At 38.4% G+C, this 22,884-nt stretch overlaps 1 protein-coding gene and 1 pseudogene across 3 annotated transcripts in view; one reads left to right on the top strand and one right to left on the bottom strand.

Moving 5' to 3' along the window:
- CEP135 (centrosomal protein 135) overlaps positions 1 to 22,884 on the top strand; it is an 81,508-nt gene that overhangs the window by 27,906 nt on the left and 30,718 nt on the right. For all 3 annotated transcript variants that reach the window (XM_059670730.1, XM_059670716.1, XM_059670723.1), the window contains 7 exons: positions 1,930 to 1,995; positions 5,378 to 5,516; positions 6,340 to 6,563; positions 10,050 to 10,202; positions 11,270 to 11,422; positions 15,210 to 15,287; positions 20,356 to 20,507. In XM_059670730.1, the coding sequence (XP_059526713.1) occupies positions 1,930 to 1,995; positions 5,378 to 5,516; positions 6,340 to 6,563; positions 10,050 to 10,202; positions 11,270 to 11,422; positions 15,210 to 15,287; positions 20,356 to 20,507 (965 nt within the window). The remainder of the gene's footprint in view (positions 1 to 1,929; positions 1,996 to 5,377; positions 5,517 to 6,339; positions 6,564 to 10,049; positions 10,203 to 11,269; positions 11,423 to 15,209; positions 15,288 to 20,355; positions 20,508 to 22,884) is intronic.
- LOC132218890 (small ribosomal subunit protein eS6-like) lies at positions 18,676 to 19,671 on the bottom strand (annotated as a pseudogene).

Raw genomic sequence — 22,884 nt, 5'->3', positions numbered from 1 at the left:
CCCCTGATTGGCCCTGCTCTGTGCATGACGGAGTGGCGCCGCAACCTCCCCATTGACCCTGCCTTGAGTGTGACAGGGGGTGGCGCCCCAACCCCCCAATCGGCCCTACCCTGAGTGTGACTGGGGGTGGCATCGCAACCTCCCAATCCGCCCTGCTCTGTGCATGACAGGGGGCGGCGCCCCAGCTCCCCAATCGGCCCTGCTCTGAGCCCGACCTGGGGCTGCACCTAGGGATTGGGCCTGCCCTCTGCCACCCAGGATCAGGCCTAAGCCAGCAGGTCATTATCTCCCGAGGGGTCCCAGATTGCTAGAGGGCACAGGCCGGGCTGAGGGACCCCCCCCCCCCCCGAGTGCACAAATTTTTGTGCACCGGGCCTCTAGTAATATATAATGGGAGAAAATAGTGCCTAAGGTTTTGGCCAGCCCCAACTTTTCAGATTATCTTTTTGTCTAGTGCTTCAAAAGTTTTTCATATCTTGAGAAAGTGGGACATTAGATGTCTGCCTTTATTTTGAAAAAGTGGGAGATACTCAGTTGTAAGAGTGAAGGTTGGGAAGGAGAACTCACATGACCTAGATCACAAGCAGGTTCTTGGGTAAATAAAATTTAAGAAGGACTGTACGCAGAGAACAAGAATCCAGATATTGATTCCTTAAAACCATTTGCATATGACAGTTTTACATAATATTTGGAAGTCTTCATGTTATCTCAGTAATGGATATAAGCTAGTTTGAAGACCATCACTACTGTACATTGCTGAATTAAGTTTATACAATGTCACCTCCACTAATTAATGGAATAGAAGGACACTGTCTCGACGTAAAAAAGGCCTTATATGAAAAGCCCACAGTTAACATTACGCCCAGTGGTGAAAGAATGAAAGCTTTTTCTCTAAGATCAGAAACAAGGTAAGCATGCCCATTCTTACCACTTCTGTGCAACATAGTACTGGAAATTCTAGCCAGAGCACTTAGGCAAGAAAAAGAAATAAAAGGCATTACATGGGCCGAAGCCGGTTTGGCTCAGTGGATAGAGCGTCGGCCTGCGGACTGAAGGGTCCTGGGTTCGATTCCGGTCGGGGGCATGTGCCTGGGTTGCAGGCATATCCCCAGTGGGAGATGTGCGGGAGGCAGCTGATCGATGTTTCTCTCTCATCGATGTTTCTGACTCTCTGTCTCTCTCCCTTCCTCTCTGTAAAAAATCAATAAAATATATTTTAAAAAAAAAAGGCATTACATGGGAAAGAAAGAAGTAAAATTATGTTTCCAGATGACATAATCATATATGTCAAAAACCCTAATGATTTCACACACACAAACAAAAATCACAGAACTAATAAGCAAATCCAGCAAAGTTGCAGGGTACAAAAGCAGCACACAAAAATCAGGTGAGTTTCGATACACGAATAATTAAAATCCAAAAAGGAAATGAATAATCCCATTTACAATGGCATAAAAAAGAATAAAATACTTAGGAATAAACTTAACCAACAAAGTGAAAGACATGTACACTAAAAACTATAAAATATTGCTGAAAGGAATTAAAACAGTTGCAGTTCCAGGTTGGTAGTAGCAGGTGGGGAGAAAGCAAATAGGATAGGAAAATCAGGAAATGAGAATCCCATAAGATGAATTCTAAAATCTAGGGTTCAAGGAAAGTCTTACAAGTATATAAGCGCAAAAAGACTTTCAAGTGACCCTCTTGTTTCAGCTGTTACAAATAGGTCCCTGTATTCAAGATGCCAAGAAATTAAAGAGAAGCCTCAACTATGCCTCCTCTTCATTGAAATTGAGGCTGAGGGCTAAAGCCTCAGATTAGACTGATGAGAGGGAGCATGAACTACTTGGAAAATGGCCTTATTTGTAATGTGACCTAGTGCTAAGTATTCTTGATTTTTAAGTATTTACCTAATAGGCTTTTTATTCCTAGAAAGAGATTAAAAGAAATATTTCTGAAATGCGGAATCTTGAAGAAACAATGGCAAAACTTCAACTGGTAAGTACTTTAATATTTAATTGTCAGAATTTTTGGTAAGAACATTTTTATGCTTATTTTACATATATTTTAACTTAGATATAATTTACAAATTTAATATTCACTCTTTTAAGTGTATGATTTAGTGGTTTTAGTATAGTCACTAAGTAATGCAGACATCACTACTGTCTAATAACAGGGCATTTTCCTCTATTCAGCCCCTGAAACTAATAATCTACTTTTCTGTTTCTTTAGATTTGCCTATCCTGGACAGTTTATATAAATGGAACCATATACTAGTCATATGTGGCCTTTTGTGCCTGGCTTCTTTTATTTAGCACAGTGTTTTCAAGTTCATGCTTATAGCATGTATCTGGTGCTTTTTATGGCTGAGTAATACTCCATTTGTATGGATACGTTTAGTTTGATTTATATTTTATCATTCCTTAATTTAGTATACGGTAGTTGGCAAGTTAAATTCAAATAGTGAAATCTGTTAGGAATTTTATATTCTTTTAAATGTTTCTTGACTTGTCAGTTTGTAAATACTAAAACTAGAAATTGATAATTACTTGATAACATTGTTGACTTTTTTTTAATTGTTATTGTTGAGAGTATTACAGATGTGCCCCCTTTTCCCCCCATTTTCCTCCCCCCCACCCCGTTCCCGCCCTGCCCCAGGCTTTCACCATCCTATTGTCTGTGTCCATAGGTAATGCATATATGCATATAAGTTCTTTTTTTAAAATATATTTTTATTGATTTCAGAGAGGAAGAGAGAGAGAGAAACATCAAAGGGAATCATTGATCGGCTGCCTCCTGCACATCCCCCACTGGGGATTGAGCCCGCAACCCCAGACCTGTGCCCTTGAGCGGAATTGAACCCGGGATGCTTTGGTCTGCAGGCTGATGCTCTATCCACAGAGCCAAACCCAGGCAGGGCTGCATATAAGTTCTTTGGTTAATCTTTTCCTGCACCCCATATTTCCATGCCTCTGGTTCTGTTTTATTCATCAGTTTATTATGTTCATTAGATTCTTTGTTGGTTTATTTTGATTTTTAGATTCAATTGTTGATAGATATGTATTTATTGTCATTTCATTGTTCATCTTTTACTTATTTTTCTTCTTCCTCTTCTTCAAGAATATCCTTCAACATTTCATATAATACTGGTTTGGTGGTGATGAACTCCTTTAGGTTTTTTTTGTCTGTGAAACTCTTTATCTGACCTTCAATTCTAAATGAGAGCTTTGCTGGGTAGAGTAATCTTGGTTGTAGGTCCTTGTTATTCATCACTTTGAATATTTCTTGCCATTCCTTTCTGGCCTGCAAAGTTTTTGTTGAGAAATTAGCTGAAAGTCATATGGGTGCTGCTGACTTTTATTAAAAGCACTCAGGCCTCTTTTAATAGTTTTCCTAGCCATACTATTTGTTCTGGTAGTCTTCAAATCAGAATAATAGTAATCATTTCAGCATAAGTCTAGACATAGAATATTATCCTATACTAGAGGACCGGTGCATGAAATTCGTGCACGGGGGGGGGGGGCCCTCAGCCCGGCCTGCACCCTCGCAATCCAGGACCCCTCGGGGGATGTCCGACTGCCGGTCGATTGCCCCTAACTACTCTGCCTGCCTGCCTGATCGCTCCCTAACCACTCGCCTGCCTGCCTGATCACCCCTAACTGCTCTCCTGCCTGCCTGATTGCCCCTAACTGCTAGCTTGCCTGCCTGATCGCCCCTAACCACTCTGCCTGCCTGCATGATGCCCCTAACTGCTCGCCTGTCTGCCTGATCACCCCTAACCACCTCTGCCTCAGCCCCTTTCGCCACGGCTTCATTCAGAAAGACGTCCAGAAGCTCATTCAGCTGTCCAATCTAATTAGCATATTATGCTTTTATTATTATAGTCTCCAACTGACAGATCTTGCTAACAGGCAGAAATTCCTAGGTGATCATTCAAAAGGTTATTGAGGATTTTGTTAATACGGATGAGTATCTATTGGAAACAATGACTAATACTAATTTCTAGATTTTCTTGTTATGTAAACTCTTTATATAATCTAATGCAGCAGTCGCCATCCTTTCAGACCTCATGGACCATCGGTTGGTGACCGCTGGTCTAGTGTGCATTGTTCTGGTGGCATAAGGCAAATTTAAAAATGAAGCCATTGTGACACACTGGCACATAGTAGGTGCTCAAATATTTGTGATTTTTATATGCTCACTATGGACAGCATATCACAATGGCTTCCTTTTCATTCAACTGTAGGATTTCAATTCAGTTCAATATTGAATAATTTAATTAACTAAACCTGTTAATTGTTGTCCACTCTTCAGTCTCCAGAGATATTGTAAATTTCTCCCATGAGCTCAATAAACAGAAAGTAGACAAACATCTATATGTTTGATGATGTCTTTATATCGTAAAACTCAATGTAAGCTCCATGATGGCAGGTACTTTTGCTGTTTGTTTGCTGCTGTTTGTATGAGCCCTATAAACAGTTGAATGTGATTCAAAGTGTTTGTCTCAGAACTATGCCCATGTTTTGCCAGTGTTGGCTGACAGTAAGATGTTGCCATAATTACTTTCTAACTTGTCTTATCTTTTCAATTAGTGCCATATTTTATGTATTTTTAAAATAAATGTTAATATCTATAGCTAACATTTATTAAGCAATTGCATGTGCTGGACACTGTGTAGAGTGCTTCACACCCATAGATCTGTTCTCACCAGTGAATCCGCAGTGTCTGTTACTGGTCCTATCCCCATTGTGCAGGTGAGGCTGAGAGAATAAGCAAGCTAATTACAGACACCTATGGTAGTCTTAGAACTCTGTCTTTCTCCTGCCCTCCTTTAAAAAAAATTAAATTTTATTGCACAGTACATATTTATTTTTTAAGATATGGGACCGTTTACTAAACAAATGAAAAAAAAAAGTAAATCTAATTCTATATACTCAGAAAAGAGCACTGTTAACATTTAGGTTTTATGTTGTTTTTAGCCACAATTGGTAATTACTAGTAACTTTAGTTGAAACCATATATTTGACTAAGAGTGTTTATGTATGTATGTATGTATGTGAGTTGCTCTTAAATAAACATGCTTTTAAATATATATATATTTTAGTCCTTGCCTGGTGGCTAAGCTAGTTTGAGCATTGTCCCCTATACCCAAAGGTTGTGGGTTCAATCCCTGGTTGGTGAGGGTGGGTATGGAAGGCAACAGATCGATGTTTCTCTCTCACATCGATGTTTCTCTTTCTCTCTTTCTCTTTCTCTTTTCCTTCCTCTCTAAAATAGATAAATAAAAACATTCTCAGGTGAGGATTAAAAAAATATATTTAAGTGCTATAATATTTTCTAAAGTTGTTTGAAATCTTAATTATAGTATTAAAATTTGCAGGAATTAAACTTATGCCATAAAGAAAAAGAGAGACTGAGTGATGAGCTTCTTATAAGATCAGACTTGGAAACTGTTGTTCATCAGCTTGAACAAGAAAAGCAAAGACTTAGCAAAAAAATTGAAAGTTTTGGAGATACAGGTAAAATATAAAATGTTGGTAACTTAAAAAGTGATTGTGATTTCCTCTTGATGTATTATTTTTCTTAGAAGATGATCTTTCATTCATTCAATAGATAATTTTAAAGAGTGCTTGCTGTATAACAGAATCCATGCTAGACACTGTAGATGCAGTAGAATATCTCTCTCCCTCAAGGACTTTGCAGAATTCTTTTTATTTTTACTAGTTTTAATACAGGAAACCCTGCTTGAATAGTTTCCAATAGAATTCTATTCTTCTTCGAGGCAGAACTGTAATAGAATTAGTTAAGACTAAGGGGAAGATTATTCTAAAAGTGAAAAATTAAAGAACAGAATCTTTGTAAGGAAATGCACTTGTATCTCCTGAAAGTAGACACACACACACACACACACTTGAAATAGGCTATCTTTCTGCCAGGTACCATTCCTAAACGAGGTTTTTTAAGGAATGTGTAAGAATTCATATATTCATTTGTTCATTCATTAGACAAATGTTTATGAGCCTGCTGTGTGCCAGGTTCTATTTTGGGTACTGGCATATATGGTGGTAAACAAGATACACAAGGTCCCTGCTGTTGTGGAGTCTTTGTTCTAGTTAGTGAGACAGACTAGTATTTGTTTCTCTAACTAATGGCACATAAATAATGAGGTTAATTTCTCTTCTTTCCTCTTAGTATATACTTATTTGATACCTAGCAGTTATAGGCGATATACAAAACAGTTAATAATTTTTAGTAGCTTGCATTTCAAACATTATTGATATAATTTATTTGACTAATTACATATTTTAAATGCAACTTTTAATATTTATGTTCATTTTTCAGAAAGAGAACTTACTTTGGAAGTTGAGAGGATGAGGCTAGAGCATGGAATAAAACGTCGAGACAAGTCACCTTCTCGTTTAGATACATTTCTGAAAGGTATAGAAGAAGAACGAGATTTTTATAAGAAAGAGCTAGAAAGACTGCAGCATATAATACAGAGAAGATCTTGCTCTGTAAATTATTCTGCACATGAAAAAGCTTCAACATTTAAAATGCTAGAAAAGGTAATATCTCTTTATCAGAGTAATTGATAAAGCAAGAGAGTATCTTTTTGAACAAACTTCTGGTTTATTACTGTATTAAATATAACATTATTATTAAATGTTAAATGTCATTCATACTTTTTAAAAGTTTTAATTTTGATTTTTGTTTTCTTCCATTACCTATACTATAGAAACACTGCATTAATTAGGAAAGCTACTTAAGAACAAAGCGTGATACACTGATTCCTGGAAAAAATGGAAAGACTGAATAGCTCATTACGTATATGGGACGAGTGTAAGGGCATCTGGGCTTCCAGAAACTGGAACCAGGAACTCATGCCACTGGACATTTCTTCTCTTTCAGTACCAGCTGCATTTCCTCTCTGAGCAGAGTGGCTTTGTCCACATGGCAGGCAACATGGCTTCATGCCATTCCATGCCTTGGACTAGTCAGAAAGGTGAATCACACTGTACAGACCAGGCATCTTCCATGTAAATCACACAACAGGAGAAAGTAGTAAGCCCAAGTGGATGCCAGGCAGATCATCCTATTATACTACAACGACATTTATAAGATGGTAGTCTAAAGATGTATATTAGGTAAAGCTAATCATGATTTATGAGAGGTCAAAACCACAGTGTCTATTTTAGATCTTAATTATTTTCAATGTTTTATGAGTATCATTGTTTTTTGAGTATGTGAATTCTTTAGATTTCTCTTTATTTTTTAAGATTTGGAGCTGTAGGAGTCCCAGAGGCTTGTGTTACCCCTAAAATTACTACACTTTAGATAAATTAAGAAAAGTTAGGAGTAAAGTCATTCAAACTCAAAACATTTGATTTCAGACTTGGCTGAATTGGCCAGTTCCATCATCTTTTCCCTAAAGATCCTGTCAATTGTCAAATGGTTTTGAGTTATTTTCTGATTAGGCTTCAGCTTTTGACCTCATTGGCTAATGACTGAATTTGATTTACAGGTGTTAGTATACCCACTATTTTATGTTATCTATTATAAGCAGAATGAATTAGGGGAAAAACACAATTTAAATCATTGAGTCATTTTTAAATCCCCATTTGTACATAAGGCTCATGAAAAATAAACTACTGAATTGACCACCTTCATTATGTTTGAGAATCTTCCACAAAAATGATAAACTTAATCAAGTGTTTATTAAATAGAACTGAGTAGATAATGATCTCAAAGCTTTTAACCTAAATATTCAATTCAGTCGCGTGGTGTGATTCACAACTGAAAGACATGAGATATTTTGGTAAGATACTGGTAAAATCAGGTGAGACTTTTTTCTCCTCCAACTTATTTACTGTCTTGAAATATTCTAATGTTACCTGACATGGATAAATAATTTACTTTCCAAAGTTTAGAAGTTGAGATGTTCAGAGCATTTTAGATTCGCAGTAATAAATTGAAGGCCTGGTAAGGAAGTGGGTATGTACACTGTTGAAACGGGTGGAGTGTCAGACAGTTGTGAGTGCTGGGAACTGGAGAGTGCAGCCCCACTTTCTAGTTCCCAAGACTCACAACTGTGAGTTTTCAATTCCTGCTTTATGGGGAAATTTAGGCACTGTTTCTATGAATTACAGTAACTCAAAAAAAATACTGACATTTTTAAAATCAGTGATCTTGTCAACAGTACCCTTGTTGATTATCTGTTGTCTGTATACAGGGGGGACACTGTCCCCTTTCACCATGGTTCCAACTGCGAGTTTTGAGTGTAGTGTAGTGGCAAGTGCTTTGAAGTTAGAGGCCTGATAAAAGTTCTAACTCCAAAAAATGGCTTTATGAACTTGGACAAGTTGCCTGACTTCATGGAACTCCGGTTTTGTCATTTGCAAAGTTAGGACAGTAACTAAAATCTCTTGTGAAGATTATATGAGGTAATTTGCATAAGGGCCTAGCATAAAATATAGTTCCTAATAAATGTTTAATTTCCTCACTATCTGGTGGTTCAAAGCAAATTGGGTATAGGTCGAAAGTCATGTTCAGTTCAACAGATATATATACTGAGGCTCTAGAGATACAAGGTAAAGACATAATTGTTATCCTCATAACCTTGAGCACTGTGCACGTGTGTGTGTGTGTGTGTGTTGAAAACAATGGAGTGATAAAAGGGAGTTATTAGCAATTATATGTTAACACAAAAATAAATGTGTGTTGATGAAGAAAATACAGGAAAGACTCAGAAGGCTGTGAGAGTATATAGAGGAGATCTAAATTAGATTGGAGAATTTGGAAGGACTCCTTAGAGAAAGTGACATTTAAGCTGAGACCTGGACAATAATGAAAATACACTGTCAAATCCTTTTTCACTGAGTGCTTCTTTTCTGAAATCACTCCTTTCTGTGAGATATTGTTATTTAGGTTACAGATTTTCTTTTATAGTTATTTAAGCCTTGAGCCCTCAAATCCTAATCTGCTTTTGGCCTGTAAGACATTTTATCCTTTAAGGTGTCCAGATAGCTAACCTCATCCATTATGTTTTGATTTTGCTTATTTAACTGAGAGGCTAACTCATTTCTGAGTTGCAGGTGAGGGGCACCTCACAGATATCTACTATTTACCAACTCCACATTGTACATGGTATGTGCACAGTAGATACTCAGTAACATAGATCAGGATACTTTTCAGTGTATCCAATTATCAGATTATCCCTACCTAGGGCTTCTGAATGTAGTCCCAATTCTGTTTACTATCTTTGTTTTCCACGATTTCTGTAAAGATAGTGGATATTTTGAATTGTACTGGAATAATGGTTATAATCTTGTTTTAAATGTTGGAAGTAGTTGCTTAATGTACATATACTGCCTGGTAGAAATATTTATATTTATATGATTGCAAAGATAGACCTCACATTGGTTTGAAGCTGGGACAATTGGGAGTTAGTGTGTCTGAGACATTGATCTTAGATTGTCAGAAAACACTGAGGAATGTTCTAGCCTATTATAATTCCTTGCACTGGGTGAGCAGGCACACAGTGCCTCCTGGTTCTTGCCCTGGAGAGGGTTATAAACTAGTGGTCTCCCACAATTAGCATGTACCACAGTCACCTGGAAGTCTTGATAAGCCAGTTACTGGGCCTTGTGTCCTGCGTTTCTGATTAAGTAGGTCTGGGTTGGGCCCCAAAACTTGCATGTCTAACAAGTTCCTAAATGTTGCTGATACTTCTGGTCTGAGGATTATACTTTAGTTACCACCACTATAAATAACTTCAGGAGAATGACAGTTGAAGCATTGGATAAGATCTGATCAAATAGTATCATTGGCAACTGGGTCTCTTCCTGGGAACTTGAAGGCCGTGAAATTTGCCCAAATACTGCCAGCACTCCCATCTATCATTAAAGATTAAAAATCATGTTCCTTAATTACAGTAAAGGAACTTGTGGTTTTTTTGTCTGTTAGCATTTTTCAGTCAATGTTAACACCAGCATCCTTGTGACAATCTGATAATTATAACAAATGATAACTTCTGTTTTTAATTTATGTTTCAGGGTGATTACAATTCTGAAATTCATCTGATCACAAGAGAAAGAGATGAACTTCAACATATGCTGGAAAGATTTGAGAAACATATGGAGGATATACAGGCCAATGTTAAATTATTGACAGCAGAAAGAGATAAACTAAGTGTTTTATATCATGAAGTAAGAGCTTTTTATAATTAAACCAACAGATTACACAGAACTAGTTAACTATAGTGGAACCACCAGTATATGTCCTTTAAATTATTATATAGACCTTGTGGTATTTTTTTAAAAAATATATTTTATTGATTTTTTTACAGAGAGGGATAGAGAGTTAGAAACATCGATGAGAGAGAAACATCGATCAGCTGCCTCCTGCACACCCCCCACTGGGTATATGCCCGCAACCAAGGAACATGACCTTGACTAGAATCGAACCTGGGACCCTTGAGTCCGCAGGCCGACGCTCTATCCACTGAGCCAAATCAGTTAGGGCTGTGGTATTTCTTCATAATTAGAATTGTAAGTAGTAGTTTCTACTGTGTTCCTGTTCCCAAAGCAAAGATTTCTATTATTTTTTCATATTTAGTCTTCCTCTTTTCTAGCCTATCTGTCAGGTCAGTTAGAGATAATCTACTTCTAGACTGACTCTGAGTCAAGTTAATCCTTGGGATGCAGACATGTTGGGATATGTTTGTCAAACAGTGGATAGCAGGCATTATTGGGACTAATTAGATATTAAGGACTTAGGCCCTAAGGAGAAAACTTTAAGGAAGAGGGAATCAATACAGCTTGGCCTAGTTACAAAGCTCAATTGTCAGAGGCCAAAGTGAGTCTGAGCAGGGATGGTATCTATTACCTAAATTTATTCCCATATCAGTCTCCCAAGAAATCCTGCTACTTCAAGATGGGGAGGACGTGCAGGTTAAAAGGTCAATTTGTAAAGTTGTTTTGCCTTTTGGAACTTTTTAGGATTCTGCAATACAAATTGATCCATTGGCTTAGATTCAGCTTTCTTGGGTCAGCTTAATTAATTACTAGTTACCCATCTGCTAACTGGTTTCTAAAATTTTGTGGCTGGCACTTCCCTCCATCTCCTTGTCTTCTTCTTATTTCTTTAATCATTTTACTCATTTTCTGGGAATTTGGAAAGAGAGCAAAGGTAGCATGTGTTTAGCTTGCCTTTTTTTAAAAAAACTGGGAGCATATACAGAGTGTTTTTTATTTATATCTTTTAATTCTTTAAGGCTCAGGAAGAATTATCTTCACTAAGACATGAATCCACCCAAAGCACAGTCTCCCATAATGTTGTTAGCCTGATGGAAAAGGAAAAAGAAGTTGCAATATCTGATTTAAGAAGGGTTATAGCAGAAAAGGAAGCTTTAAAAGACAAGTTAAAAGTAAGTAATAAGATTGACTTATTTTTGAAAGGCAATTTATTGAGAAAAGGGGGGGGTCTTTATATGTTTTTCTGTGAAGTGACTATTTAAAATGTACAACTAGGTCAGGGAATGTACAACTAAATCCAAACAATGTTTTTGTATGGCTTTTGAGCTAAGAATGGTGTTTACATTTTTAAATCATTGGAAAGCTACCAAAAGAAGAAAATTTTATGACACCTGAAATATTTGAAATTCAAATTTCATTATTGGTAAATGTTGTTAAAATACGATGCTCATTAATTTGCATGTTCTATGTGGCGTCTTTTTTGCTGCAATTGCAGAATTTAGTAGTTACAACAGAAACTATGTTTCTGGCTCATAAGGCTGAAAATACTTATCTGGTTCTTTATAGAAGATAATTAATTTCTGATTTCAATAGGTAGTTCCTTACATGGAGGAATATTATCTTCTTTTGTAAAACAGTTTTATTGAGATAGTCACATACCATACAATTCACCCATTTCAGGTGGTTATTAGTGTATTCACACATTTGTTCAACCATCACATCAATCAATTTTAGAGCATTTTCATTATCTCAAAAGAAACCCTGTACCCATTATCAGCTGCTCTCCATTTCCCCCATCCTCAGTCCAAGGCAACCACTAATCTACTTTTTGTCTCAAACAGATTTGCCTACTCTGGGCATTTCATATAAATTGAATAATTCAGTATGCAGTATTTATGTCTGGCTTCTCTCATTTAGCATAATGTTTTCAAGATACATTCATGTTGTAGTATGTATCTCAATACTTTATTCTTTTATATTCCATCATATAGATGGACAACATTTTGTTTTATCAATTGCGTGGTTTTTGGCTATAAAGAATAATGGTGCCATGAATATTCCTGTACAACTTTTTGTGTGGATGTATGTTTTCACTTTTCTTGGATATATACCTAGGTTCATTTGATGACTACATTTAACCATATTAACAATTGCCAGGCTGTTTTCCAAAGTAGCTGTACCATTTATATTCCCACCAGCAGTGTATACACGTCCTCACCAACGCTGTTACTGTCTGTCTTTTATTATTGTCATGCTGGTGGGTAGTATTATCTATTGTAGTCTTGTTTTATATTTTCCTGATGGATAATGATGTTGATTATCTTTCCATGTACTTACTTGGCTATTTGTATATCTTTTTTTGGAGAAATGTCAGTTTAGATCATCCTTTGCCCTTTTTTAGATTGGCTTATTTGTCTCATTAAGTTGTAAGAGTACTTATATATTATCAATAAAATTCCCTTTATCAGATATGATTTGCAAATACTTTCACCCATTCTGTGTGTTATCTTTTAATGTTCTTATTAGTATCCATTGGAGCACAAAAATTTTTAATGTTGAGGAAGTCCAATTTATTTTTTGTTGTTGTTTATGTTTTTTGATGTCATATCTAGGGGCAGTCTTTTATAACTCCTTTTATAATCTCAGAAAAATACGTTAATATATATAAAGCAAGTACTCAGCACATAATAAGAACTCAGTATTAACTGTTAATGTTACTATTATGGAGTTCATAGTTTACTTCCAAAAAAATGTTACTGAATTAATGTTTAGAAATTAGCAGCTACAATTAGAAATAAGAACATTTAAGCATTATTAGGGTAGTCTCTTTGTCAGAAAATTTCAGTTAAACTTTTACCCTGAAAGAATACCTTCAATTTGCATCTTTTGGAATACTGCCTTCCCAAAGTAATCCTATCTAATAAAAGAGAAACATGGTAATTAGCGCTACCCTTCCCATTGGCTAATCAGGGCGATATGCAAATTAACTGCCAGCCAAGATGGTGGCCAGCAGCCAGGCAGCTTGAAACTAACTTGCTTGCTTCAGTGACGGAGGAAACCAACGTTCCCCGCCTGCCTTGCCGGCCTCTGAGCCTGCAGTTTGAAACATTGTAACAAATATAGAAGCTAAACAAAACCCCAGAAACCTGCTTTCAGCGAGCCGGGATCTCAGAGCTGGAGTTATACATTGTTTTGATTATAGAACCCAAACACACCAGATACCTGCTTTCAGCAGCAGAGGCCTCAGAGCTGGAGCCAGAGATAAAGCTGGCCCAGAATAAAAAGAAAAAGAAAAAAAGGAGCAGTTGGGAGCTTCAGCCCTCAGCCCCTCACCCAGACTGGCTAGGCACCCCAGTGGGGACCCCCACCCTGAAGGGTGTGTGACCAGCTGCAAACAGCCATCTCCCCTCACCCAGGCTGGCCAGGCACCCCAGTGGGGACCCCCACCCTGAAGGGTGTGTGACCAGCTGCAAACAGCCATCATCCCCTCATCCAGGCTGGCCAGGCACCTCAGTGGGGACCCCCACCCTGATCCAGGACACCCTTCAGGGCAAACCAGCCAGCCCCACCCATGCACCAGGCCTCTATCCTATATAATAAAAAGGTAATATGCCTCCCAGCACCGGGATCAGCGGAGCCGAGAGGCCTCCTGGCACCGGGATCAGCGTGACAGGGGGCAGCGCCCAAACCCCCTGATCGCCCTGCGGCTCTGTGTGTGACAGGGGGTGGGGCCACAACCTCCCTATCCGCCCTGCTCTGTTTCGTGACAGGGTGCGGCGCCCCAACCCCCTGATCGGCCCTGCTCTGTGTGTGACAGGGTGCGGCGCCCCAATCCCCACCCACCCACCCACTGGCCCTGCTCTGTGTGTGACAGGGTAGAGCCATAACCTCCCCATCGGCCCTGCCCTGAGTGTGACAGTGGCGGCGCCCCAACCCCCTGATCGACCCTGCTCTGTGGGTGACAGGGTAAGGAGCCCCAACCCCCCTGATGGGCCCTGCTCTGTGCGTGACAGGGGGTGGCGCCGCAACCTCCCCATCAACCCTGCCTTGAGTGTGACAGGGGGCAGTGCCCCAGCCCCCCAATCGGCCCTACCCTGAGCGTGACTGAGGGTGGCATCGCAACCTCCCAATCCGCCCTGCTCTGTGCATGACGGGGCGGCACCCCAACTCCCCAATCGGCCCTGCTCTGAGCCCGACCAGGGGCTGCACCTAGGGATTGGGCCTGCCCTCTGCCACCCAGGATCAGGCCTAAGCCAGCAGGGCGTTATCTCCCGAGAGGTCCCAGACTGCGAGAGGGCACAGGCCAGGCTGAGGGACCCTCCCTTCCCCCCGAGTGCACAAATTGTTGTGCACCGGACCTCTAGTCCTATATAATAAAAGCCTAATATGCTAAGTGTCTGGTTATCTGGCTGGCCACTCAACCAATCAAAGCATAATATGCTAATGATGTGCTAAGGATGCTCAACCGCTCACTGACCACCAGGGGGGCAGACACTTCAACCAGTGGGTTAGCTTGCTGCTGGGTGATCGGGACTGAGCATGATGGGCTGGACACGCTCTGGTGGCTTGCATAGTCCTGCAGTATTCTGTTTCCTTTCTCTCTCTGATCTCATTTTTATTTCCCTTACATTCTGTTCTCAGGACATACTCCTGAATATACTTAACCTGCTGGCTTTTTTCCCTTTATGGTTATGCTAATGAATCAATCTATATAAATTTTTAGAAATGAATTTATGCCGATCTGTCTTCTGTTACAATCACACATGGAGGTAGAGTGTTGCGTTTTTTTCAACCAAAAGCATTGTGATTTTTTTCATGTTTAATAATTTTCTTTCTAAAACATTTTGTTATTTAAAAAAAAAACAAGTAGAATAGTACTAGAAACTTGCATTGCTTACTTTCATAATTTTGTTGTATTATCTAATGTGCATAAATATCTTTTATAAAATTCTCTTTCAGAGTTTCCAGGAAATGAGTCTTTTTGGAAAATCAGAATTAGAGAAAACTATTGAACATTTAACATACGTTAATCACCAGGTAATTTATCAAATTGGATTTGGGGTATATTAGGTTGTATGAATGACTATGTTAATTATAGTTTTAATATACTGTATATTTTTGATATTACAAAATAGTATGATGCTAGAGCAGCTGTATAAAAATGATAGACTCTGTACTACGAAGACTGACTACTTGAGTCCAAATCCCTCTCTATCACCTATTACCTGTAGGCAGTACTTAAACTTTCCATCCCTCAATTTTTTTATTTGTAAAATAGGAATAGTGCTAGTACTTAATCTGTGGAGAGTAAATGAGTTAATACATATTAAGAATTTAAAAGAGTCACTGGCATGTTGTAAGTACGCAGTAGTGTTAGTTATGGTTACTGTTTTGCCCTTGTTAAAAATGTAATATAAGGAGGTAGAGTACACAGTAGAATTCATTTGCATTCCTTATTGCTCTCTTTAGAAATAGGATTTTGAACAAACTGGTATGCATTCTGACGGTCTTTTTTGTCTCTATGTTTCATTTTGTCATTGTTTTTATTTGTCTACTAATTCTTTGATTGATTTCTTTCTCCTTTGGATTAGTTGTTTTTTTTCTCTCCTCCTCGTGGTTTGTAGTTTCCTGCTTCTGTGCGTGCTCAGTACCTTTAAATTGGATGTCAGACATTGTGAATTTTACCTTCTTGGTTGCTGGATTACTATAAATATTCCTGAGGTTTGTTCTGAGATACAATTAAGTCAGATAGAGGTAGCTTAATCCTTTTCACTTTTGCATTTAAGCTTCATTGGGTGGGACCAGAGTACATTTAGTATTGAACTAATTGTGTTTCACTGCTGAGACAAAACCCTTTTGAGTACACTTCCTGTTACCCCATGAATTATGTTGTTTTCAAATGAGTGATATGAACAGGAACTATTCCAGGCCCTGCATGAGTCCTGAGTATTGTTGCTTCTAATTCTTTGATGGTTCTTCCCCTGACCTTGAGTAGCATCCTCTATACTGAGCTCTGCTCAGCTGAAGACTCAAGAGCCACCCTTTGCAGAACTCCAGAGCTCTCACTCTGTGCAGCTCTCCTCCAGTATCTGCCCTGCAAACTCTAATCGTCTTGTCCTCCCTTGAGTCTCAGTCCTGTCTTTTGAACTTAGGGGAACCACTAGACTCCACCTGTGCCACCGTTTGGAAATTCTTCAGGCAACAAGCTGGAGCAATCAGAGGGCTCATCTCATTTGTTTCTTGTCTCTTGGTCACTGTCAATCATTGCCTGATGCTCAGTGTCTTGAAAACCATTGTTTTATATATTTTGTCGTTGTTGTTTTTTTTAATTATTCAGACAGAAGGGTTCCTGTGACTCCAGCTTGTGTAGAAACTGAAAGTGAGAGTTAATGAACTGGAAAATATAAGTACTAGAAGTCACTGGAAAGAGACTAAGAGAAAATATAAAATAAGTTAGTCTTAAGAGAATGAAGTAAGAAGGTATAACATATGTTTAGTCAGAATTCTAGGAGGATATAATAGAATGTAGGAGAGGCAGTAGTTGAAGAGGTAATGGCTGATAATTTTCTAGGAATTATAAAACATAGGAATCCTCGGATTCAGAATGTGCAATGAATTCCAGTGGCATGATAAATAATACAATATACTTGTGTATAGATCTCCAGGCTCTTTATAGAAACATTATGCAACCTTATTGAAAGACATTAAAGAAGACAAACAAGTGGAGATATATATCAGGTTTATACAAAAAGGTGACAGATATTCATGTTTATAAAAAGAATGTATATTCTCCCCAAATTGATCTATAAAGTTAATGTAGATCTGTCTGAAATCTCAAGAAGGTGGTGTGTGTGTGTGAACACTGACAATAGATTTTAAAATTTGCATGGAAACAAAGAGCCATGAATCACAAATAATTTAAAGAAAAACATGATGTAGAAATTGTTCTGTCAGATATGAAGGCTTCAGAGCTGGTAGATTTCCTCTACTTTATTTTCTAACCCCTTCTATTGATTTTTTAAAATATATATATTTTTGTACTTTATTTCCAAGAGAACATTTTTGAAAGAGGTGGGAGATATCTGGGTGTGAGAGTCCCAGTATATAAACTTTCAGCCAGTCTCCTTGTTAATTCTTCTTCTGACCCCAACCTAATGCTTGGTGCTTCAGCGAGCTGAGCTTCTTCTGGATATATCATCAATATGTAGGCTGCATATTGGTATTTCCTGTTGTGGTCCCTTTAGATTAATGGTGCTCCTAAGAGGCAAATATCTGGGGAATTTTGGGTTGTTATAATTAGGGGAGCAGGTGCTTCTTGTATCTAGTAGGTATTGGCCAGGGAAGCTATTAAGCATCCTACAATACAGAGGACACCCTTCCCACCCCCCACAACAAAGAATTATCTGGCCCCAAAAGTCAGTAGTTTTTTGATTCAGAAACTGCTTTAGATTGTATCTTTCATTTTGAGTCATTATTCAATCTACTCTTGTCTTCCACAACTTGTTGAAGTCACTTACTAGAGGCCCGGTGCATGAAAATTTGTGCACTTGGGAGGGTACCTCAACCCAGCCGGCCAGTGTCCTCTCATGTCCGGGACCCCATCGGGGGATGTCCACCTGCTGGCTTAGGCCTGCTCCATGAGGGAGCGGGCCCAAGCTGGCAGTCAGCCATCCCTCTGGCAGCCCAGGAACCCTCGAGTGATGTCCACCTGCCACAGTCGGACATCCTTAGCACTGCCGAGAAGGTGGGAGAGGCTTCCTCCACCCCGCTGTGCACACAGCCTTCAACCCAGCTTGTGGCTGAGCAGACCACCAGGTGGAAGTGCACTGACCACCAGGGGGCAGCTCCTGTGTTGAGCACCTGCCCCCTGGTGGTCAGTGTGCATCATACCAACCCGTCGTTCCTGGTAGTACCGCCGTTAGCGTCCATTTGCATATTGCCCTTTTATTATATAGGATAGGATGAGCATATAGTATAGCTTTCTTGTTCTTTTATTGCCATTTTAGCACTGTTTCCAGCAGGAGGAGAGATAAAATGTGGTTAGTTTACAGTTTTAACTGGAAGACATTTATTACTAATATTTCTTGGTTTTGAAATCTATATGTACATTATTCTATTTTGTATTTATTTCTGTACAGTATATAAAATAAAATAGAAATCTACCTATTTTTTCCTCCAGTGAGTGGCTGTACCAACTCTGTTTTTAAAGTTTTTATTATTTTCTCTCTCCCCTAATTTACATCTGTGTACATATATTTCCTTGTCAATTTCTATGTGAAATCCACACTGTTTTAATTACAGTAGCTTTCTAATTTATTTTGACATCTCGTAAGGCAAGTCGACTTGCATTCTTCCCCAACCCCAATTTTTCCTGGTTTGTTTTTTTAATGTCTGAACTTATTTATCTGTTCCTCATAGAAAAATCTCACTGTTGAATAAACTCAGACTTGGAGATAGAAGCTCTCAGAGAGGACAACCTACGTCTCTTGACAATCTGCTCTGGCGTTTTTCTTTGGCCTCCTTCATTCTCTTAGCCTAAAGTTTAGCATATTCTGTGGTATCTTCCGTATTTTTCTTAGTACAGTATGCTGCTTCTTCAGAGCAGTATGCCAACTTGTTGCAGTACATGTGGAATAAAAGGACACTGAATCTTGGGTATTGTGGTCCTAGGTTTCGTACCTTCTTTGTTTAGGGGTTTTCTCACAACATATTGACGGACATCTTCTTTAGAGAGATTGAAAAGTTTGTGGATTCTGCTAGCTCTTTTGGACCCCAGTTAACAAGGCACAGTAGTATCAGTGAGACCAGGAATGTCTCCCTCCACCCCCCTTTTTCTTTTAGTCCTCACCTGAGGATATTTTTCCACTGATTTTTAGGGAAAGTGTAAGAGAGAGGGAAAAACAGAGAAACATCAATGTGAGAGAAACACATTGATTGGTTGCCTCCTGCACGAACCCCAACCAAGGTCCAGGCTGGGGAGGAGCCTGCAACCAAGGTATGTGCCCTTGACCGAAATCAAACCTCGGACCCCTAGGTCCACAGGCTGACGCCTTATCCACTGAGACATACTGGCTAGGGCATCTCCCCTTTTTTAACAATGACCAAGTTGAGAATACTGAAATTGGCATCCACAATGCAACCTGAACAGAATTGCACTTTCTCCAGTCCTCCTTGGTCTATAACAGGAATCCCCTCTTAGTAGCAGATGTACTTGGCCATGGATCAAGACACACTGGTTCATGGGGAAACCTTGTTTGTCATAGCCATCACAGATTGGAACCACATAACCCTTCCATCTTCACCCAGAGCATCAGTAGCAACTTCTATGGCCCTTCTCATAAAAGGCACGAAGTTTGTGTTCATCATCTACTTCAATGGGTTTCTGGCAGCCAGTGGCTGGGAAAGAGATGTTCAGCTTCATTCTGAAGTAACCGACTGCCTTCAAGGCACCATGAGAAAGAGCTGTTTTTTCTTAAATTCCTTTTTTCCTAAATGAATTTTAGAATGAAATTTAAGCCACCCAGCCCCTTATTTTAAAAACAATTCTGTTAGGATTCTTGTTAAAATTTCATTGAATTTATAGTTATTTCAGGAAATTGTATTACATTTCCAGTATTGTATTTCCATTCAGAAACATGTATGTTTTTACATTAAATCAGGTTATGTTTTCTGCCCTGCAGGAATTTTTTCAGTTTTTTCATATGTCTTGCCCATTTATGTTTGGGTTACAGTATTTTCTGATATGATTTTTCTTCAAATCAGGCCTACCCACGTGCTGGTTTGGTTTTGTTTTTAGAAATTTCTTAAAATTTTTGCTTTGCTAATTGTTTCCCTTTCTCTTTTTATTGTTTTCACGAATATTTCATTTTCTTCCTTTCTTGCTTTTTTTTTGGTATACATTTTTTCATTTCAATGATACTGAAAAGGAGAGATAAATGTATATGCCTATTCTTACAGGTAGAATCTAAAGTGTACACATGATTTTTAAAGAACTTTTAAATAAATCTATTTTCCCTTAGTTTTCTTCCAGAAATGTTATTAAAATATGCTTAAGGAAAATAAAATTAAGACATGTATGTATTAACTTTTAAAATTTAAATTATAGCTTGAAAATGAAAACTGTGAATTAAAGTCTAAAATGTTAATAATGAAAGAATCAATGGAATCATTAGAGAACAAAGCAAAATTCCAAGCTCAAAAACTTAGCCATGTGGCTGGTGACTCATCTCTTCATAAAACAGAGATGAATTCACTTAGGTAAGTTTGTTGAATGCTTTGTTATTTCACCTCTGGGAACAAGTTGGTGGCTGTGTGAGGTTTGTTGTGGTGGCATTTTTGGACTAGGCCTTTGAGCAGTAGTTCCCAAAGTTGGCCTTGCAGCAGAATCACCTGCGGAACTTTTAAAAAGTGTGGAGGTTCTTATTCACCGAGTAAATCTGAGTAGATTTTGAGTATCTGTATTTTTATAGACTTTCTTAGATTGATATGATTGCAGGCAATTTTTGTACCTACATGTTTCAAAAATTCCCCTAACAGATACTTAAGATCATTTGTACTCTATAGCATAGGATTGCTGAAAATTACAGAATTTTTTTGCTACCTATGTCCCTGTCCTTATCTTTCCTCTTTCAAAGAAATATAAAATCAGAGTATTTATATACAGAGTTTTAAATGGTGATATGTCTGAAAAATGGTAAGGTCAGTATGAAAAAATAGACTGAATCTATAGGTTAGATTCAGGTTATGAAGTTGGTGTGATAACCAAGTGTGTCTGGATTTTATCTTATAAACATAGAGAACAAAGAGAAATTTTTAATCCAGGGGGTGACATGAGTAGCATGCCTTTTAAAAAAATGAATTCTGGCAGAAATAGGAAAGATGAGTTTGGAGCCCAAAGAAACTGATGGCAAATGAGAGAGCATGTGTCTGAACTGAAATAGTGGCAGTGAACTTAGAGAACAGAGGCCAGGTTTAGGAAACATTTCTTACATAAAATCAAAAGGTTTGGATGACTTGTATGGAAATGAGAAAAAGATACAGTAATGCAGAATATTTACCTTAGGATATTGGGTTGGTTAGCCATTGGTCCATTTAGAATGCAGATGGCTGAAGGAAATAAACAGTCAATGAAGATAGGTTTTCTCTGGACTGGGATTTGCAATAAGTTAAAAGATACCAAGTCAGAAGAAGGGCATCACTCTGAAGTATCAGAGGAAATAATTTCTCTAAATACATTTGTAATAAAAGCAGGAAAGGATTTTCAGACATCAACATGACATTGAATATATGAAAGTAAATCAGTCATGAAGTAGTAACAACTTGAGATCCAACAGGATTGTAGTAGTGACAATTAGAGAAAAAAGATTGATAAATAAAAACTGAAAGTGTTAGTGAACAGAATGGAAATACCAGAAAAATGAGTTGGTGGAGTAGAAAACAAACTCAAGAAATTCACCTAGAATTCAGAACTCAGAAGGATAAAAAGAAATGATGAGCGAAAAAGACATGGATTTAATATACAAACACTGAGAATTGCAAAAATTTATAGTAAAATAAACAGCAGTATTTGAAAATCAAAGGGATAATTAGGAAAAGGCCTGAGATTATATTCCTAAGGAATTCCTGATTATCAAACAAAACTTAATGAAATAAGAACAAGAGCTGGATGTGTCCATTTAATTAAGGAAATCACAGGGCATCTTAAATTTTTGCTCTTTGCTATTTGACTACAAGCCTTGATAGTTAGACATTAGGTAAAGAACTAAAATAGCTGCTTTTTCCATTCCCCCCCCTCCACCCCCCCGCCTTTTGCAAGCTCTGCATACATCCTAAGAAGGAGAGCTACTTGAATGGACCACCCCCTACTTCTTCTGGTTCATGTCTATATTCAAATCCAAAGTCCAAGTACCATGGTGTTTTTTTGTCACGCAGAACTACTAGGCTACCCTTCCCCCTTTTTGTCCAGCAGCTGACTGGATCTGGCATTTACTCCATTTTGCTTTGTGCTTCAGACAATCTCCTTTTCTTTCCTCACAGGAGGCCCTTCACAGTCTTAGGCACTTAGTGCAGAGCTTTCAGTGCCTTCTCTTGGTTACCCTGGCCTATAGCTCCTTTGGTGTTTTCTTTGATACACTAATCCCCTTTTCTCTGGTGAGCTCAATCTGCTACTTTCCTCACCTAGGGGTGATTCCGTAACTTCGTTTTGCTCTGACAGAAAATCTGACTTATCTTGCTTCTGAGGAAAGTATGTCAACCCTGTTCTCCATATCAGTAAACATTGATAGAACCATGAGTTCAAGCTGAACTCAATACAAACCAAATCCAAAGCTGAACTCAGTACAAACCGTAATACCAAGCGCTCTACGGAAGCAAAGCTACACTAGTCAAACCTCATGCCACTTTTAATTGGTTAAGAGAGATCTTGCTACCCCTTTAACCACATCAAGTTCTTTTGACATGAAGACATTTAAGAAGCTGATGCTTAGATAGAGGAATCACAGGTTCCTTTCCATCCATTGGTGGACCCATCTTTTCTTTTCAATCCTGAGTCAGGCATTTCTCACCAAGTTTCAGTGCCACCAGTTGCTTTTCACCAAACAGGACTGTATCAAGCATAGTTTTTAATTGTCCAAGT

Source organism: Myotis daubentonii, chromosome 1, assembly GCF_963259705.1.
Source record: "Myotis daubentonii chromosome 1, mMyoDau2.1, whole genome shotgun sequence".
NCBI lineage: Eukaryota > Metazoa > Chordata > Mammalia > Chiroptera > Vespertilionidae > Myotis > Myotis daubentonii.
The sequence above is the reverse complement of the archived record's forward strand: the minus strand, read 5'-3'. Positions and strand labels throughout refer to the sequence as shown.